We start from the raw sequence: 27,866 nt of genomic DNA on the forward strand, positions 1-27,866 counted from the left end.
TCACTGTTTGGATCATTTTGTCAGCTGATAAGAAAACTGGAAACAACACAGTGAAACACATTTAATGGATTCATTTATGACATTTATAATCAATATAAAATATATTGCTTTTTATAAATGTTAAAATGATTCATTTTGAAGACAGATATATGGTTGTTTAAAAAAGCTAATAGTATGACACATGTATTCATTTATATTAGAAATTCATACATATGAAAGAAAAATATAAAAGAAGCAAATTAAAAGTACAGACATATTGCTCATCAATTAGTCAATGGATGAGCAATATGTCTGTACTTCTAAAATAAATAAAAGAGATTAACAAAGTAGACAGTGATATATGTCCTGAAGAGTAAACCTAAAATCTTTCAACAACTTCCTGATCAATACAACAATAAAGTGATTGATCCATTGATCAACAGCATGATCAGAGTGATCCAAGTCCCTGTTGGAGTCACTCAGAGCATTTCCATACAGAGTAACTTTGCATCAACAGCACCATGCTCCAGTGCTCTGGGAGACTTTATAGTCCTGAGAGTTCAACACTGGATGACTGACAGCTGTCCTTCATGACAACAGAAGCCACAGAAATCCTCCTCATCAAAAACATGACTTTGATCTGCGTCCTCATCTGGACTCTCCTCTGCTGCTGCTTCACAGGTAAAGTCCAGAGAATCAAACTCCTCTCCTCTATCAACATCCATCCCTCTGAAATGAGCCCACAAAACCATCAAGCTGCTTTATGTTTTTGTCTCTGTATCCTCAGAGTCCAGAGGCCAGTACACAGTGACTCAGCCTGGAGTAGTGAGGTCTGCTCTGGGAGGATCAGTCACCATCACATGTAGGACTAGTCAGAATGTTTATGGTAGCAACCATTTAGCCTGGTACCAACAGAGAGATGGAGGAGTTCCTAAACTCCTTTTTCACTATGTTGGTAGTCGAGTATCAGGGACACCAAATCGTTTCACAGACGGTGGATCAAACTCTGACTTCACTCTGACCATCAGTGGAGTCCAGACTGAAGATACAGCAGTTTATTACTGTCAGAGTTTTCATGTCAACAGTCAGTGGGTGTTCACACAGTGAAAAACCGTCGTACAAAAACCTCCCTCAGTCTGACTGAACAGAAACTGAAGTGACTGCTGCAGCTGGAAGATACTGTACAGACTGATACAGTTCACTGAACACACAAACCAGACGTTGGTTAAAATTTTCAAACAGTGTCATAAAACACTTTTGTTGTTAGATTCAACATAAGTGACTTCAAATATGTCGTAGACAAAGATGAGTTTTTTTTTCCGATGTGAAATCTGATTGTTTCGATTTAAAAATCCATCAACATCTCATCATTCCCAACATCAGAAAATGACGTTCTATTATATTTCACAAAAACCTCCACCTTCCTGTCAGTCAGTTATTAATCAGATCCAAAAATCAAAGTTGCCTTTCAAACTCTCATTCCAATTTCATACATCCTTTTTAACTGTGTTTGTTAATGAGAAAAATCCTTGGTCATGACCTTTGACTTCAGCTTCATGCTGGATCACAGCTTTCTCACTTTAATCCCATCAAAAGTAAAAATGAAGACACAGATCAACATCATAAATGTTTTTGATCAATAATCATTCAGTCATTATGGGGGTGGTGGGGATTGTAACCTGACTAAGATATGCCCAATGTGTCAAGTCAGTCTGCTCAGGAATGCTGCTTGTGGTGACTGACATTTCTTTTTGAGTGAAGGTGTCAGGAAGAGGAAGGAAGTTGCCGCTGTCCATTGCTGAAACTTCAAGTCCTGATACCACATAAGTTGGGACAGACATTTCCTGATTCAAGGTTCACAGCAGGGTGTGGGTCCTTTTGCCTTTGGCGTTGAGCTGTGACACGAGCTCCTCTGAGCAGGTGGCAGAGGATCCAGGATCTAAGAGAGCATACACTTGGTGGACATGGGTGCCCTGTGCTGCCTTGACTCTGACTGGAACGATGGGAAGCACGCTCTCTTGGTCTCCAGCCCCTATATGACCACATAACTCTGCTGATGCACTGCCTATAACATCAGAAAGCCTTTTTGGCTCTCTAACCGTGCTGGCTGTATTTATATGGTCTTTGGGTTCAAGGTGAAGGGTGCTTGGATGAGCCTTCTTGCATATGTTGCAGGTGAGACATTTTTTACAGTCTTTACTAATGTAACTGCCTATGGAAAGCCATCCAAAGAAAAATGCCCTTAATTTACAAAAAGCTGAGCTTGTCTCTGTGGGTTTTCTTTGCAAAGTCTTTACACAAATCTAAAGTGTGGTTTGAGCTGCAGAAGGGGCAAGAATGCACAGGCTTTGTTTCTTTTATTTTGGGGAAAAAGCCACATTTGTAACAAAGCTGCTGCCAGATGAATTTAAGGCCACCCATGTATTGCAGGTCCTCCATAGCATCGCAACAGCTCCTGAGAAACATGACATAATCCTGCAGGACTTTGGAACCCTCAGATTTCATTTGTGGCTATGATAGAGCCTATTCCAGATAAACACAAAAGATTTCATATTCATTTTTTAAAGTTGTCCTTGAGTAATTCTTGTGCTTTCACATAAAATCTATCTGGTGTCATGTACTCACAGCTCTTGACTAGTTTTTGTGCCTGGCCTTTGGTGAATAAGAAACTGTAATCTGTCCCTGTTGTTATCATTTATACGTTCAATCAGATTCTCAAAGGAGTGAATGCATGATCTGTACTACTTAAAGACTGGAATGTTTCTTTGTGGTAAAGTAGACAACAGTTGTTGCTTCATCACCTTGATTTTCCAACATCTTGCTTATGTGACTTTCCGGTGCTTCTGCACCTAGCACTGGCATTGGAAGTGGGACTATATCAATTTTATCAGAGTCATACAAATTAAATTCAGCCTCCCTCAAATAGTTGATCTAAGCAGTAGGGGCTTCAATTTCTGCTCAATCACGTGTTTCTCCTTTAATTTAGATGCTTTAAATAAGTCCACTCACTCGGTCTCAGCATTAATGAGCAATGATGTAGATGTTTCACTTGAGTCTCTGGATATACCTGAGTGCACATTAGTAAAGTCAAGGTTGGGGTTGTCAGCAGAATCGGGCAGACGGCCTTCCACTAACACAGCAGAAGAAGTGGCCTCAGCTAAGATGGGGGAACTTTTCCTTTTACCTCATCAATAAATTCCTCTCCTGCCATCAACTTACTCATGATGTTCATTCTCAGAGTGATATGAGACATTTTTCCTGATTGTGCCAAATGGAGACGTGCTATTGCTTCATCCATGTTTGCAGTTTCTTGTTCGTTTGTTCCAGATATGATTATCAAAACGAAGTTCAAAAGGCCCCAGAAATATTAATCTTCTTTCGAACAATGCAATATCACTCAGAATGTCAAAAAAGAGTCTGCAGTATTTCAATACGCTCATCTTTTTTACTATCCACCAAAAATCAGGATCTCAGTGCATAAACTCAAAAATCTTCATCCAATTCAATATTATTTCACAACGAAGAAATCATTCAGGATAGTGTCATTTCAAGCATATATTCTGCTTCCTTGGTTCAAGTCGATGCTTCAGGCCGACATTTCCTATTGTCTCCCATATGCACAGTTTCAAAAGTTTCCTGCCAAGAAATCCACAGGTCATCACTGATTATTGTAGTGGCGGCTATTCAAACAGTGGCACCATCACCAACTGTAGAGGGTGGACACTCACAAAGACAAAGACGTAGCAAATAATGGAATACAAATAAACTTAAATGTGGCTCCTACAATTATTGTCAGCAGTGTAACAGCTTCCCGTTCACACAGTGATACGACGTTGTCCAAAAACCTTCAGCTGAAGAGGAACTGATCTGAATCAACAGCTCCTCAGAAACACAAACACAATTATTAACTGATCATTTCAGACCACAATTAAAACAGCTTCAATACTTTAACATCAATACTCTTAATATTCAAGCACTGTGAGCATCTTTTAGTTCAATAAACATTCCCAACAAAATATTTTATTCAGAACAATTCATTAAACAGTCAAACACAATGAAATGGAAATGACAGTTTGTTCATTCTGCTGACAGACACCAAGAGACAAGGACTGAGCTGTTGTTTTTACTGTTAAAATCAATTCTCTCATTTGGTTTAAATTTAAATATCAGAATAGTCTTAAACCACTTAATGCTGATGATATCGTGCTTTTAGATCTAAACCTGAGAAATGGATTATTAATGAATTAATGTAAATATACAGCATCAGAATTATTAATATGAAATAATTTAGGACAAATAACAAGAATCTGCCTCTAAAAGAACAGACAGCTGGATGATTTAACACTGACATGGTCTGAACATGGATTTGAATGAAACCTGATCAAACTTGACCTGATCAAACCTCCTATAAACGTTGACATTTTTCTTTTTACAGTGTCTTCATTGTTGTAACGGATGTTCTTAATTTAAGTTCATGTAAATAAAGACAACTAGTCAAAAGAAGTTTGATATGTTTTTATTGCTTGGAAACGTATGCACTTACAGGATTACATCAAGCAATGAACAAGTGAAGAAAGAGATTAGAAGAAAGAGAGAGAAAGCAGAGAGACAGTGGAAGCAGTCTGAGAGTCCCAGTGAGTCAGGTCCAGGACTGGGAACACTGGTCTCTCCTCAGTGTCTCTGAGACTCTCTGAGTCTGGGAGCTCTGGCTGGCCTCACAGCTCACAGAGACCACCTTGCTCCACTGGTCTGCAGGGAGCCTCAGGGTGCTGCTCCAGCTGTAGTGGCCGTTCCTTCTGCAGCACCCCGGGGCTCCTGCTCTCCTCCCACTTGAGGGTGCTGCTGCCGTCCAGCTTCCAGGACAGACTCCAGTCTGAGGGGAAGCCCTTGTTGGCCAGGCACGTAACGGTGGCCTTCCCCTGCTCCAGCTCATCCACGGAGGGAGGCAGCACCGTCAGGGTGGGGGGGGCATCACCTAGGAGGACAGGGAACACACAGCTGTCAATCAAACAGCAGACACTTGGACACCTTGACTGTGAGAGAGTCCATTTCCTCCTTGAAGAACTTTCTGTCAGATGCTTTTTCTGCTCCACCAGTCACTCACACACACATGGTTTCACTTCCCTTTCACAGAGCTCTCATGAATATCAGCACAGAGACAATCATCATCCAGTTTGACCTCAAATATCTCCAACTACACTGGAAACTAAAGAAGCACATGTCTCAACATTTCCAAGAAAACTTTGTCTTCAACATCATCAACATCTGAACCAAACATGACTTCAATGGATTTAGTGGAAACAAGTAGAGAAAAGCAGCTCACTGCCACAAAATGATCTTCATGAGGAGTTCAATCATTATTTAACAAACTCTTGACATGATTTTAAAGTAAATCTCAACTTAAAACACATTTACAAATCCACATCTTTATCTTCACTCTGTCCAGTTTGACGTGACACAAGTCAAATTGAATCCATCCTAACAACAGTTATTTTGATGTCACATTAGAAACTGATCATAGGAGGAATGAAGTTTGATCCTTTTTACTCTTCAAGGTTTGAAATTTCACTTTGACACAAACATGAGAATCAAACTTCATCAACGCTGATCTGAGTTAGTCTCCATGAGGAGATAGAAACATGAAGACTGAAACTGTTGGAAATAAAAAAGACACATTTAACTCTTCTTCAAACAGTCATGAAAAGGATTTGAAAAGATGAATCTACAATATAGTATTTAGTAAATACAGTAGAAACTTACTTCCAACTTCCAGTCTGGTTCCTCCACCGAACGTGTACCACAGTTATAAAAACTCATTAAGCCGCCGTACAAAAACCTCTGACTGGAGAGAGACACGTCTCTCTGACTCTATCAGACTGAACTAAACCTACAAGCTCTCGACATTCAACTTGACCATTGAAACCACAAATAAGGATTTGTCCTCTGAATCACACTAATGGTTTATATTCATTGATATGAATCTTAAAGAGGTGAAGTTAACTTTGTCTCTTGGTGCAGAAATATAAATAAAACATATCACATGGAAAGATGTTTAGATTTCCTGCCTGATGAATAAAAGTCAAGAAAATAAAAAGAGAATAGTTTGTAAAATAAAACAGCTTCAAATTTGACTTACTTCCAACTTCCAGTCTGGTTCCTCCACCGAACGTCCACCACAGTGATACAAACTCATTGAGCCGCCGTACAAAAACCTCTGACTGGAGAGAGACACGGCTCTCTGACTTTGAAACAAACAAACTCAACTCAGTCATTCACTGTTTGGATCATTTTGTCAGCTGATAAGAAAACTGGAAACAACACAGTGAAACACATTTAATGGATTTATATTTTTATTTACAATTAATTTCATATTAAATTATTTTTTTAAAGTCACATGGAATTTAATTTATTTTGAGACAGAGATTAATTTAAAAACTGATAATATTGTAACTCATTCACATGGAATACATTTGAATAATACACGCACATATTTGAAGACAAAATATAAAATATTGTTCCAGGTCTGATACTTATAACTGACTGATCATCTGACTGACAAATAGGAGGATAATGAGACATTTTAAAGAAAGATACGTTTAAATATAATATAAATTTTTCAACAACTTCCTGATCAATACAACAATGAAGTGATTGATCCATTGATCAACAGCATGATCAGAGTGATCCAAGTCCCTGTTGGAGTCTCTCAGATCATTTCCATACAGAGTCACTTTGCATCAGCAGCACCATGCTCCAGTGCTCTGGGAGACTTTATAGTCCTGAGAGTTCAACACTGGATGACTGACAGCTGTCCTTCATGACAACAGAAGCCACAGAAATCCTCCTCATCAAAAACATGACTTTGATCTGCGTCCCTATCTGGACTCTCCTCTGCTGCTGCTTCACAGGTAAAGTCCAGAGAATCAAACTCCTCTCCTCTATCAACATCCGTCCCTCTGAAATGAAGCCCACAAAACCATCAAGCTGCTTTATGTTTTTGTCTCTGTATCCTCAGAGTCCAGAGGCCAGTACACACTGACTCAGCCTGGAGTAGTGAGCTCTGCTCTGGGAGGATCAGTCACCATCACATGTAGGACCAGTCAGGATATTTATAGCACTTATTTAGCCTGGTACCAACAGAGAGATGGAGGAGTTCCTAAACTTCTCATTTACTACATTAGCACTCGACAATCAGGGATTCCAGATCGATTTTCAGGTAGTGGATCAAACTCTGACTTCACTCTGACCATCAGTGGAGTCCAGACTGAAGATGCAGCAGTTTATTACTGTCAGAGTCTTCACTATCCCAACAGTCAGTATGTGTTCACACAGTGAAAAACCGTCGTACAAAAACCTCCCTCAGTCAGACTGAACAGAAACTGAAGTGACTGCTGCAGCTGGAAGCTACTGTACAGACTGATACAGTTCACTGAACACACAAACCAGACGTTGGTTAAAACTTTAAACAGTATCATGAAACACTTTTGTTGTTAGATTCAACAAAAGTGACTTCAAATATGTCTTAGACATGTGAAATCTGATTGTTTCCATTTAAAAATCCATCAACATCTCATCATTCCCAACATCAGAAAATGACATTCTATTATATTTCACAAAAACCTCCACCTTCCTGTCAGTCAGTTATTAATCTGATCCAAAATCAAAGTTGCCTTTCTAACTCTCATTCCTATTTTATACATCCTTTTTAACTGTGTTTGTTAATGAGAAAAATCCTTGGTCATGAACTTTGACTTCAGCTTCATGCTGGATCACAGCTTTCTCACTTTAATCCCATCAAAAGTAAAAATGAAGATATAGATAAAAATCATCAATGTTTTTGATCAATAATCATTCAGCCATTAATATTAATATCACTGAGAATGATCACAAAGAAAATATTCCAGTAGAAAGTCACTGGATCAGTTTCCCAGCAGACCATCAACATCCTCTACATGTTGTTATGTGAATATGTAAATATGTTGAGTATTAACAGTGAGAGGGAAACAGCATGATATGTGTTGGACAGCTGCAGCTGATTGACCCTGTGTGTTTGGACATGTGTCCTGCCTCTGTCCAGACGTTAAGAGGCCAGTGTTGATCAGAGCATGTCCAGGCTGTCCTTTCAGAACCACTGACACACCAGCAGCACAATGATGATGTCACTGACTCCTCTGCTGGCCACCCTGGGGCTCCTTGTTCAGGGTGAGACTCTCTGCTCAAAACTCTGCTTCAGGATGAAACCAGGTTGAACACAGTGATGGAGAAACTTTGAACCAAGCAGCATTGAGCTTCTTCCATGCGTTCTCCATGTCCAACCAATGATCCTCTTCTGGTTGGACGTTGATCATCTTTCTCCAAGCTGGATTTGTCTCAATATCTCATCTCCTCTACTTCATCTTTTCCAGGTTCATCAGGAGAAATCATCCTGACTCAGTCTCCTGGATCTCAGTCTGTTCTTCCAGGACACTCTGTCTCCATCACATGTAGAACCAGTTCAAGTGTTGGTGCATGTCTCAGCTGGTACCTTCAGAAACCTGGAGAATCTCCTAAACTCTTATTTTATTATTCTACAACTCTTCAGTCTGGAGTTTCAGATCGTTTTAGTGGAAGAGGATCTGGGACTGAATTCACTTTGACCATCAGTTCAGTCTGAAGATTCAGGAGTTTAATATTGTAGTGGAAAAAATTCATTTTGCTTTTTCTTGTAGAACTTTATGTCCAGTTTCCTTTGTCTTACCACGTGGAGAAAGCAGTTGTGCAGTGTCAGACTGATTGATGAATGAAGCCGCAGTTTGTTCTTTTTAGGGTGGTACACCCCATGATGTGGTAAGTACCAAACCTTTCCTGGTGGCTGTGTGAGTTCCTCCTGTGGGATTTCCTCAGCATTGTTGTTCTTGAGTATGTCACTGATGAACGTGACATAGTCCTCTTTGAATGGCTCATCCTTTTTCACTTTCTTTTCTTTATTTCCAGTTTCCTTTGTCTTACCATGTGCAGAAAGCAGTTGTGCAGTGCAATTATTTGTAAAGTCAATAAACACAGAAAATAAAACACATTGTTTGCATAAGTCTAATAACTGGTAGGACCACGCTACAGCCAAACTAGATTGTAGCTCCCCATGCAGCTTCACGGGCTGCAGTCAATGATGGTCTCTGCTGGTCTGCTTTCCCCCCTGATGCATGATGGGCGGCTATTCAAACAGTGGCACCATCACCACCTGTAGAGGGTGGACACTCACAAAGACAAAGACGTAGCAAATAATGGAATACAAATAAACTTAAATGTGGCTCCTACAATTATTGTCAGCAGTGTAACAGCTTCCCGTTCACACAGTGATACGACGTTGTACAAAAACCTTCAGCTGAAGAGAAACTGATCTGAATCAACAGCTCCTCAGAAACACAAACACAATCATTAACTGATCATTTCAGACCACAATTATAACAGCTTCAATATTTTTAACATCAATACTTTTAATATTCAAGCACTGTGAGCATATTTTAGTTCATTAAACATTCCCAACAAAATTTTTTATTCAGAACAGTCAAACACAGAGTTATAATTAATTCTCAATCATTTAATAATGAAACTCATTGTTTGTTGTATCTACTGTCTAGATTTAGTGCAGCGACATGTGACAGCACTTCCACATTCATAATATTCACAGAGATAGATGATTGGATGAGTAGATATTTAATATTTTAACATGTTGTCAACATTAGAACAATCAATGGAAATGACAGTTTGTTCATTCTGCTGACAGACACCAAGAGACACAGACTGTGCTGTTGTTTTTACTGTTAAAATCAATTCTCTCATTTGGTTTAAATTAAAATATCAGAATAGTCTTAAACCACTTGATGCTGATGACATCGTGCTTTTAGATCTAAACCTGAGAAATGGATTATTAATGAATTAATTTAAATATTACTAACAACTAACAGCTGGATGATTTAACACTGACATGGTCTAAACATGGATTTGAATGAAAACTGATCAAACTTGATAGAAATATGATGATAAAAAATGCAACAAAAAAAATCTGCTATAAACGTTGACATTTTTCTTTTTACAGTGTCTTCATTGTTGTAACGGATGTTCTTAATTTAAGTTCATGTGAACAAAGACAACTCGTCAAAAGAAGTTTGATATGTTTTTATTGCTTGGAAACGTATGCACTTACAGGATTACATCAAGCAATGAACAAGTGAAGAAAGAGATTAGAAGAAAGAGAGAGAAAGCAGAGAGACAGTGGAAGCAGTCTGAGAGTCCCAGTGAGTCAAGTCAGGACTGGGAACACTGGTCTCTCCTCAGTGTCTCTGAGACTCTCTGAGTCTGGGAGCTCTGGCTGGCCTCACAGCTCACAGAGACTACCTTGCTCCACTGGTCTGCAGGGAGCCTCAGGGTGCTGCTCCAGCTGTAGTGGCCGTCCTTCTGCAGCACCCCGGGGCTCCTGCTCTCCTCCCACTTGAGGGTGCTGCTGCCGTCCAGCTTCCAGGACAGACTCCAGTCTGAGGGGAAGCCCTTGTTGGCCAGGCACGTAACGGTGGCCTTCCCCTGCTCCAGCTGCTCCACGGAGGGAGGCAGCACCGTCAGGGTGGGGGGGGCATCACCTAGGAGGACAGGGAGCACACAGCTGTCAAACAGCAGACACTTGGACACCTTGACTGTGAGAGAGTCCATTTCCTCCTTGAAGAACTTTCTGTCAGATGCTTTTTCTGCTCCACCAGTCACTCACTCACACATGGTTTCACTTCCCTTCCACAAAGCTCTCATGAATATCAGCACAGAGACAATCATCATCCAGTTTGACCTCAAATATGTCCAACTACACTGGAAACTAAACAAGCACATGTCTCAACATTTCCAAGAAAACTTTGTCTTCAACATCATCAACATCTGAACCAAACATGACTTCAAAGGATTTAGTGGAAACAAGTAGAGAAAAGCAGCTCACTGCCACAAAATGATCTTCATGAGGAGTTCAATCATTATTTAACAAACTCTTGACATGATTTCAAAGTAAATCTCAACTAAAAACACATTTACAAATCCACATCTTTATCTTCACTCTGTCCAGTTTGACGTGACACAAGTCAAATTGAATCCATCCTAACAACAGTTATTTTGATGTCACATTAGAAACTGATCATAGGAGGAATGAAGTTTGATCCTTTCTACTCTTCAAGGTTTGAAATTTCACTTTGACACAAACATGAGAATCAAACTTCATCAAAGCTGATCTGAGTTAGTCTCCATGAGGAGATAGAAACATGAAGACTGAAACTGTTGGAAATGAAAAATACAAATTTGACTCTTCTTCAAACAGTCATGAAAAGGATTTGAAAAGATGAATCTACAATCTAGTATTTAGTAAATACAGTAGAAACTTACTTCCAACTTCCAGTCTGGTTCCTCCACCGAACGTGTACCACAGTGATACAAACTCATTGAGCCGCCGTACAAAAACCTCTGACTGGAGAGAGACACGTCTCTCTGACTCTATCAGACTGAACTAAACCTACAAGCTCTCAACATTCAACTTGACCATTGAAACCGCAAACAAGGATTTGTCCTCTGAATCACACTAATGTTTTATATTCATTGATATGAGTCTTAAAGATATGAAGTTAACTTTGTCTCTTGGTGCAGAAATATAAAAAAAAGATATCACATGGAAAGATGTTTAGATTTCCTGCCTGAACAATAAAAGTCAAGAAAATTAAAAGAGAGAATAGCCTGTAAAATAAAACAGCTTCAAATTTGACTTACTTCCAACTTCCAGTCTGGTTCCTCCACCGAACGTCAACCACAGTGATACAAAGTCATTGAGCCGCCGTACAAAAACCTCTGACTGGAGAGAGACACGTCTCTCTGACTTTGAAACAAACAAACTCAACTCAGTCATTCACTGTTTGGATCATTTTGTCAGCTGATAAGAAAACTGGAAACAACACAGTGAAACACATTTAAAGGATTCATTTATGACATTTATAATTAATATAAAATATATCGCTTTTTTATATATGTTAGATTGATTCATTTTAAAGATAGATATAAAAATTTTAAAAAGATAATAATATGACACATGTACTAATTTATATTAGAAATTCATACATATGAAAGAAAAGTATAAAAGAAGAAAATTAGACGTACAGACATATTGCTCATCAATTAGTTAAATGATGAGCAATACGTCTGTACTTCTAAAATAAAAAACATTTTAAAATAAAAGAGATTAACAAAGTAGACAGTGATATAAGATATGTCCTGAAGAGTAAACCTAAAATCTTTCAACAACTTCCTTATCAATACAACAATGAAGTGATTGATCCATTGATCAACAGCATGATCAGAGTGATCCAAGTCCCTGTTGGAGTCTCTCAGAGCATTTCCATACAGAGTCACTTTGCATCAGCAGCACCATGCTCCAGTGCTCTGGGAGACTTTATAGTCCTGAGAGTTCAACACTGGATGACTGACAGCTGTCCTTCATGACAACAGAAGCCACAGAAATCCTCCTCATCAAAAACATGACTTTGATCTGCGTCCTCATCTGGACTCTCCTCTGCTGCTGCTTCACAGGTAAAGTCCAGAGAATCAAACTCCTCTCCTCTATCAACATCCGTCCCTCTGAAATGAAGCCCACAAAACCATCAAGCTGCTTTATGTTTTTGTCTCTGTATCCTCAGAGTCCAGAGGCCAGTACACAGTGACTCAGCCTGGAGTAGTGAGCTCTGCTCTGGGAGGATCAGTCATTATCACATGTAGGACCAGTCAGAATGTTCATGGTGGCATCTATTTAGCCTGGTACCAACAGAGAGATGGAGGAGTTCCTAAACTCCTTTTTTACTATGTTGGTAGTCGAGTATCAGGGACACCAAATCGTTTTACAGATGGTGGATCAAACTCTGACTTCACTCTGACCATCAGTGGAGTCCAGACTGAAGATGCAGCAGTTTATTACTGTCAGAGTCTTCACTATCCCAACAGTCAGTGGGTGTTCACACAGTGAAAAATCGTCATACAAAAACCTCCCTCAGTCAGACTGAACAGAAACTGAAGTGACTGCTGCAGCTGGAAGCTACTGTACAGACTGATACAGTTCACTGAACACACAAACCAGACGTTGGTTAAAACTTTAAACAGTGTCATAAAACACTTTTGTTGTTAGATTCAACAAAAGTGACTTCAAATATGTCTTAGACATAGATGAGTTTTTTTTTCAGGTGTGAAATCTGATTGTTTCCATTTCAAAATCCCAACATCAGAAAATGACATTCTATTATATTTCACAAAAACCTCCACCTTCCTGTCAGTCAGTTATTAATCAGATCCAAAATCAAATTTGCCTTTCTGACTCTCATTCCTATTTTATACATCCTTTTTAACTGTGTTTGTTAATGAGAAAAATCCTTGGTCATGACCTTTGACCTCAGCTTCATGCTGGATCACAGCTTTCTCACTTTAATCCCATCAAAAGTAATATTGAAGACTCAGATCAACATCATAAATGCTTTTGATCAATAATCATTCAGTCATTAATATTAATATCACTGATAATGATCACAAAGAGAATATTCCAGTAGAAAGTCACTGGATCAGTTTCCCAGCAGACCATCAACATCCTCTACATGTCATTATGTGAATATGTAAATATGTTGAGTATTAACAGTGAGAGGGAAACAGCATGATATGTGTTGGACAGCTGTAGCTGACTGACTCTGTGTGTTTGGACATGTGTCCTGCCTCTCTGCTCCCAGACGTTAAGAGGCCAGTGTTGATCAGAGCATGTCCTGGCTGTCCTTTCAGAGCCACTGACACACCAGCAGCACAATGATGATGTCATTGACTCTACTGCTGGCCACCCTGGGGCTCCTTGTTCAGGGTGAGACTCTCTGCTCAAAACTCTGCTTCAGGATGAAACCAGGTTGAACACAGTGATGGAGAAACTTTGAACCAAGCAGCATTGAGCTTCTTCCATGCGTTCTCCATGTCCAACCAATGATCCTCTTCTGGTTGGACGTTGATCATCTTCCTCCAAGCTGGATTTGTCTCAATAACTCATCTCCTCTTCTTCATCTTTTCCAGGTTCATCAGGAGAAATCATCCTGACTCAGTCTCCTGGATCTCAGTCTGTTCTTCCAGGACACTCTGTCTCCATCACATGTAGAACCAGTTCAAGTGTTGGTACATGTCTCAGCTGGTACCTTCAGGTACCTGTAGAATCTCCTAAACTCTTAGTGTATTATTCTACAGCTCTTCAGTCTGGAGTTTCAGATCGTTTTAGTGGAAGAGGATCTGGGACTGAATTCACTTTGACCATCAGTTCAGTCTGAAGATTCAAGTGTTTATTATTGTAGTGGAAAAAATTCATTTTGGTTTTCTTGTAAAACTTTATTTCCAGTTTCCTTTGTCTTATCACTTTGAGAAAGCAGTTGTGCAGTGTCAGACTCACAGTTTGTGACCAAAAAGAATCCAGTGAGAGCTGATTAGTTGAAGCTGATTTATTGTAACTTCAATAAACACAGAAAATAAAAGACATTGTTTGCATAAGTCTAATAACTGTCAGGACCACGCTGCAGCCAAACTAGATTGTAGCTCCCCATGCAGCTTCACACACTGCAGTCAATGATGGTCTCTGCTGGTCTGCTTTCCCCCTGATGCATGATGGGCGGCTATTCAAACAGTGGCACCATCACCACCTGTAGAGGGTGGACACTCACAAAGACAAAGACATAGCAAATAATGGAATACAAATAAATTTAAATGTGGCTCCTACAATTATTGTCAGCAGTGTAACAGCTTCCCGTTCACACAGTGATACAACGTTGTACAAAAACCTTCAGCTGAAGAGAAACTGATCTGAATCAACAGCTCCTCAGAAACACAAACACAATCATTAACTGATCATTTCAGACCACAATTATAACAGCTTCAATATTTTTAACATCAATACTTTTAATATTCAAGCACTGTAAGCATATTTTAGTTCATTAAACATTCCCAACAGAATATTTTATTCAGAACAATTTATTAAACAGTCAAACGCAATGAAATGGAAATGACAGTTTGTTCATTCTGCTGACAGACACCAAGAGACACAGACTGTGCTGTTGTTTTTACTGTTAAAATCAATTCTCTCATTTTGTTTAAATTAAAATATCAGAATAGTCTTAAACCACTTAATGCTGATGACATCGTGCTTTTAGATCGAAACCTGAGAAATGGATTATTGATTAATTAATTTAAATATACATAATCAGAATTATTGATAAGAAATAATTTAGGACAAATAACAAGAATCTGCCTCTGAAAGAACATACAGCTGGATGATTTAACACTGACATGGTCTGAACATGGATTTGAATGAAAACTGATCAAACTTGATATAAATATGATGATAAAAAATAAAAAAATCTCCTATGAACGTTGACATCTTTCTTCTTAGAGTGTCTTCATTGTTGTAACGGATGTTCTTAATTTAAGTTCATGTGAACAAAGACAACTCGTCAAAAGAAGTTTGATATGTTTTTATTGTTAAGAAACGTATGCACTTACAGGATTACATCAAGCAATGAACAAGTGAAGAAAGAGATTAGAAGAAAGAGAGAGAAAGCAGAGAGACAGTGGAAGCAGTCTGAGAGTCCCAGTGAGTCAGGTCAGGACTGGGAACACTGGTCTCTCCTCAGTGTCTCTGAGACTCTCTGAGTCTGGGAGCTCTGGCTGGCCTCACAGCTCACAGAGACCACCTTGCTCCACTGGTCTGCAGGGAGCCTCAGGGTGCTGCTCCAGCTGTAGTGGCCGTCCTTCTGCAGCACCCCGGGGCTCCTGCTCTCCTCCCACTTGAGGGTGCTGCTGCCGTCCAGCTTCCAGGACAGACTCCAGTCTGAGGGGAAGCCCTTGTTGGCCAGGCACGTAACGGTGGCCTTCCCCTGCTCCAGCTCATCCACGGAGGGAGGCAGCACCGTCAGGGTGGGGGGGGCATCACCTAGGAGGACAGGGAACACACAGCTGTCAATCAAACAGCAGGCACTTGGACACCTTGACTGTAAGAGAGTCCATTTCCTCCTTGAAGAACTTTCTGTCAGATGCTTTTTCTGCTCCACCAGTCACTCACTCACACATGGTTTCACTTCCCTTTCACAAAGCTCTCATGAATATCAGCACAGAGACAATCATCATCCAGTTTGACCTCAAATATGTCCAACTACACTGGAAACTAAACAAGCACATGTCTCAACATTTCCAAGAAAACTTTGTCATCAACATCATCAACATCTGAACCAAACATGACTTCAAAGGATTTAGTGGAAACAAGTAGAGAAAAGTAGCTCACTGCCACAAAATAATCTTCATGTGGAGTTCAATCATTATTTAACAAACTCTTGACATGATTTCAAACTAAATCTCAACTAAAATTACATTTACAAATCCACATCTTTATCTTCACTCTGTCCAGTTTGTCGTGACACAAGTCAAATTGAATCCATCCTAACAACAGTTATTTTGATGTCACATTAGAAACTGATCATTGGAGGAATGAAGTTTGATCCTTTCTACTCTTCAAGATTTGAAATTTCACTTTGACACAAAAATGAGAATCAAACTTCATCAAAGCTGATCTGAGTTAGTCTCCATGAGGAGATAGAAACATGAAAACTGAAACTGTTGGAAATGAAAAAGACACTTTTGACTCTTCTTCAAACAGTCATGAAATGGATTTGAAAAGATGAATCTACAATCTACTATTTAGTAAATACAGTGGAAACTTACTTCCAACTTCCAGTCTGGTTCCTCCACTGAACGTGTACCACAGTTATAAAAACTCATTAAGCCGCCGTACAAAAACCTCTGACTGGAGACAGACACGTCTCTCTGATTCTATCAGACTGAACTAATCCTACAAGCTCTCAACATTCAACTTGACCATTGAAACCACAAACAAGGATTTGTCCTCTGAATCACACTAATGGTTTATATTCATTGATATGAGTCTTAAAGATGTGAAGTTAACTTTGTCTCTTGGTGCAGAAATATAAATAAAACATATCACATGGAAAGATATTTAGTTTTCCTGCCTGATGAACAAACGTCAAGAAAATAAAAAGAGAGAATAGCTTGTAAAATAAAACAGCTTCAAATTTGACTTACTTCCAACTTCCAGTCTGGTTCCTCCACCGAACGTCAACCACAGTGATACAAACTCATTGAGCCGCCGTACAAAAACCTCTGACTGGAGAGAGACACAGCTCTCTGACTTTGAAACAAACAAAATCAACTCAGTCATTCACTGTTTGGATCATTTTGTCAGCTGATAAGAAAACTGGAAACAACACAGTGAAAAACATTTAATGGATTTATATTTTTATTTACAATTAATTTCATATCAAATTATTTTTTTAAAGTCACATTGAATTTCATTTATTTTGAGACAGAGATTAATTTAAACACTGATGATATTGTAACACATGCACATGCAATACATTTTAATAATTCATGCACATATATGAAGAAAAAATATAAAATATTGTTCCAGGTCTGATATTGATAACTGACTGATCACCTGACTGAAAAATTGGAGAGATAAGGAGACATTTTAAAGAAAGATACATTTAAAAATGTAAAATCTTTCAACAACTTCATAATCAATACAACAATGAAGTGATTGATCCATTGATCAACAGCATGATCAGAGCGATCCAAGTCCCTGTTGGAGTCTCTCAGAGCATTTCCATACAGAGTCACTTTGCATCAGCAGCACCATGCTCCAGTGCTCTGGGAGACTTTATAGTCCTGAGAGTTCAACACTGGATGACTGACAGCTGTCCTTCATGACAACAGAAGCCACAGAAATCCTCCTCATCAAAAACATGACTTTGATCTGCGTCCTCATCTGGACTCTCCTCTGCTGCTGCTTCACAGGTAAAGTCCAGAGAATCAAACTCCTCTCCTCTATCAACATCCATCCATCTGAAATGAAGCCCACAAAACCATCAAGCTGCTTTATGTTTTTGTCTCTGTATCCTCAGAGTCCAGAGGCCAGTACACACTGACTCAGCCTGGAGTAGTGAGCTCTGCTCTGGGAGGATCAGTCACCATCACATGTAGGACCAGTCAGAATGTTTATTACAGCAGCTACCACTATTTATCCTGGTACCAACAGAGAGATGGAGGAGTTCCTAAACTCCTTTTTTACTATGTTGGTAATCGAGTATCAGGGACACCAAATCGTTTTACAGACGGTGGATCAAACTCTGACTTCACTCTGACCATCAGTGGAGTCCAGACTGAAGATGCAGCAGTTTATTACTGTCAGAGTCTTCACATTCCCAACAGTCAGTGGGTGTTCACACAGTGAAAAACCGTCGTACAAAAACCTCCCTCAGTCAGACTGAACAGAAACTGAAGTGACTGCTGCAGCTGGAAGCTACTGTACAGACTGATACAGTTCACTGAACACACAAACCAGACGTTGGTTATAAGGTACATACAGATCATACACTGCATTTGTTGAGACAAAATGAATGCAAGTTTCAACAGAAGTGATTTTAAAATATCTCCTAGACATAGATGAACTGTTCATTCAATGAACACTTTTCTCAAATTTGATTGTTTCCATTTTAAAATCCATCAACATCTCAGGCATCATCCCCAACATCATAAAATCAACTTGTTTTATTATATTTTACAAAACCTTCATCTTCCCATCAGTCACTTATTAATCAGATCCAAAGTCAAAGCAGGTTTTCTGCTTCTCTTTCCTATTTTATACATCCTGTATAACAGTGACAGTCAATGAGAACAGCTTGGTGATGACCTTTGACCTCAGCTTCATGCTGCATGAAATCCTGTTAAAAGAAAAGTGAAGACACAAATCAACATCATCAAAGTCTCAGATCAATAGCTATTCTATCATTAATATTCATATGACTGAGAATTATCACAAAGTCTTCCCATAGTTCCAGTGTTAATCTCCACCATCATTTACTTTTCACACATGCAGACATTTGTTTGTGATTATCATGCAAACCGGTAACTCTAAATATACTTTTACTAGCTGTCACCTTAATCATACCTATCTTTAATTAACAGTCTCTGTAAACAAATGCTAAAACCAAACTTCAAAACTCAAATATGTTGATATATGCAATCTAGTCCTGAGAAATATAGCTTCCTGAGTTCCTACACAGAGAGATAAAGACACACAATCAGTGTGAACAACAAAATTAAAAAATGATGTTAACCATATAACTTTTTTATGTACTCATGTATAATTATAACTGAAGGTTCTTGTTTGTTTTGCTGGTGAATAAAGAAAAGACAGAGTGGGGCAGTAAAGGTTACTAAGCTTGGTCATGACCTTTTACCTGAGCTCAGTCTCAACTACATCCAGCATCAATAAAATATCAATTAATATAATGAAAGATGATGCACATGGAAGCAAAAATGAGTCACGTGAAGAAGAGAATATTCTTTTAAACCTCCAGTAACTGTTTTCAGTTCCAGTCTAAGATGATCTGTTAGGACCAGTGCCAGTTGTTCTGAACACCCCTTGAGTATACAGCAAAGTATGTGGTCCGGACCTGCAGCTTTACGTGGGTTTGGGTTTTTGTTTTGTTTTTCAGGATCCAACAGACATGAGCTGGGTCAAGACGAGAGATGGGGATTCAGAAACAGTTCTTTTAAAGAACCGGTTCCCAACTGGTTAAATTCATTGATATCATTAGCCTACATGCTTATTGAATCTTTCTGAGCCTAATCTTTACATCCCGGTCCAGACAGTGGCAGTAATGCACCTAAACATTGTTTAACAACCACCATAAAATAAAAGAAGAAGAAACTTTACTTGGATGCACATCTTTCACATTACATGACAACATGATGGCAGAAAGACTGAAATTGGTGAAAATGTGGCTACACATCTCCAGATGAGACTGTAACAGTGCAACATGCAATTTATGCAGCACCGTAATTTCAAGCAAAGGCAGCAACACCACCAACATGCTGAAGCATTTGGTGATGACACACAGCATTAAATACCAAGAGTACCATGTGTTCATCAACACAGCAGCTATTGCTCAGTCTCAGCAGAGCAGCGCTAGTGAGGATCCAGTGACCAATTTCCTGTTTGTTTTTTTACACAAGCTCTCATCTCTTGTTTAGAAACTCAATCAAATTTTGTTGTCTACACAAAAACATGAACATCCACTTTTCTAGACCACATCTTCATAGGAGGAACTGATAAGGGAATCAATAAAGAATCACATCGATAAGCAGAACCAATAATGGCATCGGTATCAATAAAATCTTACCGATGTCCATCCCTAGACTGGAATCAGAACCACCTCCTCCTGTAGGCTGCTTGAGTTTTATGAAAGCAGCTGTTGAGTTCATTCAGGAAGTCAGTGTCGTCATCGCAGGTTGCAGGGGTGATCTTGTAGCCTGTGACAGATTTGATTCCCTGCCACAGTCTCCTGGTGTCCCTGTGATCCTGAAACTGTTCCTGAATCTTATGTCCATGGGCCCTTTTAGCCAGTCTGATGGTCTTGTTCAACTTGGTCCTGGCCTTTCTGAGACACCAGTGTCTCCAGGAGGAGGCGTCTCTTTCTTTCAGCAGGGGATGTATCTCAGATGTCATCCACAGTTTCTCGTTTGCCCTTACAGTGATGTTTTTTGTGACAGAGAGATCGTCCAGACATTTGTAGATGTAACCAGACACAGTGTCAGCATACACAGTAAATTCTACAGTGTAAATATGCGGTGTCAAAGTACAATGACTCTTTCAGAGTTATTACAACAACAGCTAGAGTAAGATACCGGCCAGTGTTGGTGAAAATATACTTCGTTAAAATACGTCGTGTCAAACGTACTCTGGAAAGCTCCGCCCACCTCCTCCTCGTCTAACGTACATTTCAGGCCGCCATTTTCTTCGTGCCGAAGGACAGCGGTAAGTGTCTCCTTATTAACTTTTAAACGCATTATTTGTCCTTTCAACAGAAGCAGCATTTTAGAATGACTTTATATCATTGTTAACTGTGAACTTCACCTCGTTTTATGTCTTCAAATGGCGAATTTCAGAAGGCTATGTGTAGTGACTGAGTGAACGTCAAGTCCATGTGCGAGCAGCATTACGGTAGCTAACGTTAGCTAATTAACATTAACTAGCAAACACTCAAACTATCAAAAGTTATGTTAACTTTGTTAATACAGTGTGGATGTGTGATTGTGTAGTTCTTTGTGACGTTCAAATATTATAGTGGAATAGCGATGATTGCTTGTGTAGGGAGTTGGCTAAACTAGCTAAAGTTCATGTTAGCTGGACTATCCGTTGCCTTTGCATGAGCGGGTAGACATTAACTCTGGGTACTGAGTAAGCGTTGTATTTTGTATTTCAAAGTTACAGCAGGTGTTACTGACAGACGTTGTCATTTTTAATGTGTTGGTTAAGTTTAACCCGAAACCCCTAAGGGCACGTCGCTATCACGTGACGCTGTTTTGGTTAGTACTAAAAATGTCATAAAAAAATGTCAATATTAACACCAGCACTGATATGTTTCATCACAGTACAGTCAGTAATTAAGTTTATGCGTTTGGTTAGAGTACCTCTTTAAAAGTTGGCCAGGTTTCTAAAACTGTTTTTGATATCAGTATTTATAATACTGTATTTTCCCATGTTATGTAGAATCAGCCAAAGAATCACCTGATGAAGACATGTCTGGAGGACCAACTGTCAGACGAGAGTCTGAGTTCGTTCCGCAGATGACCCCGACTGAAGATGAGTGCAAAGAAGCAATCTCACTGATGAAACATTCAGCTGATGAGGAGACTGTCACGAAGAAAATGAAACTGACGTTTGTCTATCGCCGCAACATGGTCCTTGACTCCCAGCAGTCGCGCAACATACTGTCCGACTTTTCACGTTTTAAAGACGTCAACGGCTTGGTAATTGTCCATCATTATTTTGAGAATATTATGACAGTTGAATAGTTTGTATAAGACGGTAGACAGGCCTTGTAGTCATACTCTAATAACTATCACCCGTTAACTTTGGTTGCCTGTCAGATAATTGAAATTGTCACCCATCACCAGCCCAGGATTTCGTTTTGATGTTTGGAGAGGATACCTCAAGCAAGCTTCTGGAGAGGTGGCCAGTCATGTTCAAGAAGAAGATTATCCAACAATGCAGAAAGCTTCTATCCACAAGTGAGCTTGAAGAACTCTTGCTGGCAGCTGATCCTCCTGTGGATGGCACTGATGTTGATGTTGACTTTGGTAAGATGATTGTTCTTGTTCTTCTTCTGTTGCTCTCATATACTTGGAATATATAATTATCATGTCTAAACATTTACATATCAGCATAATACTTGTAAGAGGACATTACTCAGTATATTGAACAAAACTTCAAAAGCACTGAAGTGTTTGTCTTATGGTTTGAATTGGATAACTTCTTGTGATGATATAAAACTGCTATCTCTCTGTTATTGTTTTAAAAATATATATATTTTAAGTGCTGCTTCCATCGCAGAGCCACTGAATTTTGTTGACAGCCCGCATAACCGAAGTGTGTTGAGATTGAACACACAATTGTTTTACGGGTTGGGACAGTGACCTTTCGTTGGTTTTATTTATACACCTGATTCCACCCTCTGCTCAGGGTCGGAAGAGACCAGGAAAGGTTTCGGCATCCCAAGCAGAGAAGCATTTTGTGGTCTTCAAGAAGGTTTGTATTTTTGGAGGTTATTGAGGAACAAATCTTTTAGAATTGCCTAATAGTTGTAGAATATAGTCATGCACAATAAGACATTAATAAAGTGCTTTTTAATGAGTACTGACAGCCAATATGATGCTAGCCTGTATTCTAATAAGCAACTAGTTGGTGGTGAATATGTCTAACTTAAAGTGTTTTTGTTTTGGTTTTATGTATGACAACTGTCCAATTGTAATCATATCTTCATGTGTTTGTCTTCACAGTCTAGAACAAACATTCAAGAGCATCTCGATGCCATCACCACCAGAGCTCGACCCTTTCTCCTGACTGTTGGAGTTGAGAAGAATGCAATCCACCGGTTCTTCATCATTCTTGACAAGAATGCCATACCTTGCAGGTCAACCTCTTCTCCTTTGATAAACTGTTAAAGGCTCATTTTGTGTTTGGCACATCCTACAACAGCATGCTCCACAACATGTACACTTTCATCCAAACCACAGTGTACAACATTGATGTCAGCAAGGTCAAGGAAAGCCCTTGTGTCTCTGAAGTTAGGGCGAGGTTGCTTCATTAGTGCTCCTCTATCATGCAGTGTTTTGTTTGTCAGGCTGAGTTATCAAATTCAGATGTGCTTGTTAGGCATTTACGATTAGTTCATGGTTACTTACCTGGAAAAAAATCTCAGGCTTAAATGTGCCCAGACTGGATGTGGATGTGTGTTTGGTACGTTTTCTGGTTTTAGGAAACATTTAAACACCAAACACACTGAGTATATTGACCAGGACGTTGACACCGTGTTAATTTGAGCAGCACAGGAGAGGTGGTGACAGCTAATGTAGATGAGACAGCCACAACATCGCTGACAGCTAACAAAGATGAGGTAGCCACAACATCTGAACTGTTGAGAAACTCCAGTAGGAGCACTCTAGATATGTGTGCCTCTGCTGTTGCACAATAAATAGTAAATACAGTAAATAGTTTTGTTTCCTCCGTGGAAGAAGTGTGTTCTGAGATTCAAAGTCAAGCTAAAGATGAAGCTTTACAATGCTTATCTCCACAGGACACAGAAAATAGGAATAAAATAAAACAATCTTTCCAAAAGTTGGAAAACCCATTCACATCCTTAAATTCAGAAACTAAATGAAATAAACACTTCAAAGAAAAATGGGGAATTGTAGAACCTGTTGAAAAGGTGATTGGAACAAGATTTGACAACAGAAGAAACAAAACAACTGGGACATACGATCAGGTCATTGTAACCGATAAATTTTGCATATATTCCTATTTTGGAAACACAAGACAATTTTTAAAAACACAGAACTTTCAGACATGTTCAAGCCCAGTCACATGCCCAAGGAAGGTGTGTATGCAGAACAGCAAATCTTTGGGGTCTAAAAAGGGTATAAACAAATCAGGTGCTATATACTTCACATTAAGGAATTTCCCTCCAGTCTTTAATTCATCATTGATTAATATTCATTTGTGTGCTCTTTTCCATGCACAAGACATCAAGCGTTATGGTTTTAATTTGATACTTGAGCCACTTGTCAGTGATCTTAAAGTACTTGAGACAGAGGGACTTCAAGTTCACATGTTTAACGAAAAAATTCATGGTACCATAGTTCAGGTCACTGGTGATTATCTTGGGTTGCATAGTGTGTTTGGCTTTGTGGAGTCATTTGGGGCTCAGTATTGTTGTCGTTTCTGTCTCCTTGAGAAACATTGTTTTCAAACTGTATTCTGTGAAGATGATCCAGAAGTTGTACTAAGAACTGTCGAGATGCACAAACAACACTGTCAAACTGTACAAACAGATCCTACGCTACCTCATGTATATGGTGTCAAACGCATTTGTGCACTGAATTCACTTCATTATTTCAACACAGCAAACAATTTTTCTGTCGATATAATGCACGATATTTTAGAGGGTGTTGCCCAGTTTGAAGTCAAACTTGTCCTTCATTACATTCAGAACAACTTCCTAAATGTTGAACAAATCACTGGTAGAATTCACGCTTTTGATTATGGTTACAATCAGCAGCGAAACTGCCGCCTAGAGTCAAGTTGCTTGATGGAAGTAATGATTTTCGGCTGAATGCCACACAATCTTGGTGCTTATTACGTAATGTGCCTTTGCTATTTGGTGAATTAATACAGTCAGATGACAAGCACTGGCATCTTCTACTTTTTCTTCTGCAAATTGTTAATATTGTATTTTCACCCATCCTTTCAGAAGGAATGACCATTTACCTCAAACATTTAATCATTGACCATCGTCGGCTCTTCAAGCAGTTATTTCCGGCAATCAGTCCGTTACCAAAACATCACTTCATGATACATTACCCTCGTACTATAAGAAATATCGGCCCAGTTCTGCACATGTGGTGCATGCGTTTTGAAGCTAAACATCATTTTTTTAAGAAACAGTTAAAAAACTTTACAAATGTTACAAAGACATTGGCTAAAAAGCACCAAAGTTGTATGGCATTGTATCAGGAGTCCTTTAGCAAGGAAAGATTAATTTCAGGTCCAGGCAAGATGGTGACACTTCATGAGTTCAAACAAGGTTCAGAGATTGCTTCCAAATTTGGAGCTGTATAGTCTTCCAGTGTGTTTTCTGTGAAGTGGATAAAATATCATGGTACAGAGTACCGCCGTGACTTCATCAACTGTACTGAAGTAGCATTTGAGAAGCCTGTGTTTTGTAAAATCAAAATTATTGCTGTGAAAGATGACACTGTATTGCTCTGTGGAAAACTGATGGAAACAATGTGTTTTGATCACCATTACCATGTCTTTAAGGTCAGGCTGCATCCAGACAGGGTTCTAAAGGAGTTGAACATAAATGAGCTGCGTTACATCAGAACATTTGATGTACAATTGAAGTATGGAACCACAGATTCCTCCTTGTATGTTGTTCCATATTGTCATTTCATGCAGACTTAAGGTCAATGTTTTGAATGTAGGTTTGTATTCTACATGAGCTGCTTTGATGAGTTGATATTTACTATGCCTGACATAGTTGAGAGCTGCTAATAAAGTTCTTAAATGCATTATTTTGTGGAAACTTGTGATTTTTACATGCAAATTGACACTACAAAAGAGTAAATTAGGTGTAAAATTAACACTGCTAAGATTTATTTTCAGAAATAGTGTCAAATTTCATTCACACTATACAGTGTTAGAATTTTACTCTATATGAGCTTGTTTTTCACTGCAAGAGAGTAAATTATCAACACAGTAGTGTGTAATATCAACACTTAGCAGAGTTGTTGTACCCGCCAGTGTTAACTTTTAATAACTCCATGCAGTGTTAATCTGTACTGGAATGGAACTCAATGAGAACTGATTTGACACCATAAAAGAGTCAATGATCAACTCTACCAAGAATAATATTTACACTCTTAAGTGTTATTTAACCTTTGGTGTAAAATCTCAATAACACTATTCAGTGTAAGCGAGTGTGAAATTTTTACTCGATTTAGAGTTAATTTAACTCTGAAATTCTAAACACTACGGTAAGAGTTAATTTAACACTAATTCCGAGTGGGACCAAATACACTCGGAAATTTAACTCTTTAAGTGTCACTTTAACACTGCAAAATTTACTGTGTTCTCCTCAATGTCCATGGTCTGGTCTGTGGTGGTAGCCTCTATGAATACTGACCAGTCAGTGCATTGAAAACATCCCTGCAGTGCTGTCATTACTCTCTCTGACCATACTCTCACCTGTTTGATGGAGGGTTTGTTTCTGGTAAGCAGAGGTGTGTTAGCTGGAGTTATCATGATGGAGGTATGGTCAGATGAGCCGATGTGAGGGTGAGCGCCTACTTTTAATGCTGCTTTGTTATTGGTATAAATGTCATTCAGTGTGTTGGCTCCTCTTGTGGCAAAACTCACATGTTGGAAAAAGTGGACAGAAACATTCTTCATGTTCACTTAGTTCCCAACGACAATGAATACCCCTTCTGTGTGTGAAGTTTGCAGTTTGTTGATATGGTGGTAGAGAGAGTCCAAGGCTGTGTTAACAGCATCAGGAGAAATGTAAAATGCAATGATGTAAACTCATGAAAACTCACTGACATTTTACTGTCAGGAATTCAATATCTGGACTACAATGTCTGACCAAGTCCAGTAAATACACTGAGGAACAGGTATCAAAAAGTAGAAACAGAGGCTGGAATTGCTGGACAATTGACACAAATTTACAGGTAAGAAGATCCGTAGTCGTACAGTCAATGAATAATGATATTTATTTGCAAAAATGAAATAAATGAAATGAGGACCTAAAAATAGAAACAGATGGTTATAAATTTCATAACAAAGTCTTTTTTTATCATACAATGATAAGAATACTAAAATGAGTACTATGCCAACTACTAAAATTAAATATTAACATAAATACTAGACACGGTACAGCCATCAATGATTAAAACAATTTGTACAATATATAGACATCAAGGATAAAACTACAAGCAGTTGAACAGTATGAATGTGAGTCAGAAAGGTAAGAGTTTCCCAGTCCTTTAACCAAATGGTTAGTTATAGTCAGTCCTGATGATACAGCCTGGTTACATTCATCCTGACAAAGCAGCAGTCTGGCACCAAATCCGTCAACAAGATTACTGCTGGAACTGGCCCAGGTACGGGGACTAGCTCTGTGCAGTGGCTCGACCAGGGGAACAGTGAAACGTAAACTCTTCTCCTCTTCAACAGGGGGTTACAAACTCATTTAAACAGGAGTCGTTTCACCAGACAGTAGCTTCACTTATTCCTACACATCAGTCCGACCTGACATCCAGAGGCCCCAGACAAAGAGGCAGTAGTTGTCCACACCTGAGCTTATGAAGGGGGAAAGCTCCTCCCTTACCTAGATGGGCGGGACTTCCCACTCAGGTGTCAGCCCTCACATCTGTGAAAAAGTTCTTGCACTATCTGTTGTTTATGTAGATGCACACCCCTCTGCTGCTTGTTTATTCCACTGAATGTGCTGTTTCTACCAGTACTAGCCCACTAAGCTAATAGCATTGTATGGTAACAAAGGCAGCTGTCTCTCATCTCACCTTATTTTCCATCAATTGGATGTTCACCACCAAGATTAAAGATAATGCAGCAGGGGCTAGCCTTATCCCTCACACTAACCCCTAACTAATCAGAGCTAAATTATAAGGCTATT

General features: G+C 39.1%; 1 long non-coding RNA gene, 1 pseudogene and 5 gene segments (V, D, J or C); 4 read left to right on the forward strand and 3 right to left on the reverse strand.

Annotated features, from left to right (window-relative positions):
* Positions 1 to 4,618: 4,618 nt before the first annotated feature.
* Positions 4,619 to 6,158, reverse strand: LOC125010681 (annotated as a pseudogene).
* A 650-nt stretch (positions 6,159 to 6,808) lies between these two features.
* LOC125011256 lies at positions 6,809 to 7,379 on the forward strand. The segment is given in 2 exon segments: positions 6,809 to 6,887; positions 6,995 to 7,379. Coding segments are annotated over 2 exon segments (372 nt in total).
* A 2,740-nt stretch (positions 7,380 to 10,119) lies between these two features.
* LOC125010682 lies at positions 10,120 to 12,141 on the reverse strand. The segment is given in 3 exon segments: positions 10,120 to 10,592; positions 11,374 to 11,494; positions 12,136 to 12,141. Coding segments are annotated over 3 exon segments (456 nt in total).
* A 371-nt stretch (positions 12,142 to 12,512) lies between these two features.
* Positions 12,513 to 12,994, forward strand: LOC125010685. The segment is given in 2 exon segments: positions 12,513 to 12,564; positions 12,672 to 12,994. Coding segments are annotated over 2 exon segments (375 nt in total).
* Positions 12,995 to 15,497: 2,503 nt separating this feature from the next.
* On the reverse strand, positions 15,498 to 17,577 carry LOC125010686. The segment is given in 3 exon segments: positions 15,498 to 15,970; positions 17,134 to 17,183; positions 17,546 to 17,577. Coding segments are annotated over 3 exon segments (411 nt in total).
* Positions 17,578 to 17,847: 270 nt separating this feature from the next.
* Positions 17,848 to 18,751, forward strand: LOC125011257. The segment is given in 2 exon segments: positions 17,848 to 17,904; positions 18,012 to 18,751. Coding segments are annotated over 2 exon segments (381 nt in total).
* Positions 18,752 to 21,594: 2,843 nt separating this feature from the next.
* LOC125011260 lies at positions 21,595 to 23,287 on the forward strand. Its single transcript, XR_007113152.1, has 3 exons — positions 21,595 to 21,924; positions 22,072 to 22,254; positions 22,954 to 23,287. It is a non-coding gene; the product is annotated as an uncharacterized LOC125011260 (long non-coding RNA).
* Positions 23,288 to 27,866: the final 4,579 nt, after the last annotated feature.

Source organism: Mugil cephalus, chromosome 7 (genome assembly GCF_022458985.1).
Source record: "Mugil cephalus isolate CIBA_MC_2020 chromosome 7, CIBA_Mcephalus_1.1, whole genome shotgun sequence".
Taxonomy (NCBI): domain Eukaryota; kingdom Metazoa; phylum Chordata; class Actinopteri; order Mugiliformes; family Mugilidae; genus Mugil; species Mugil cephalus.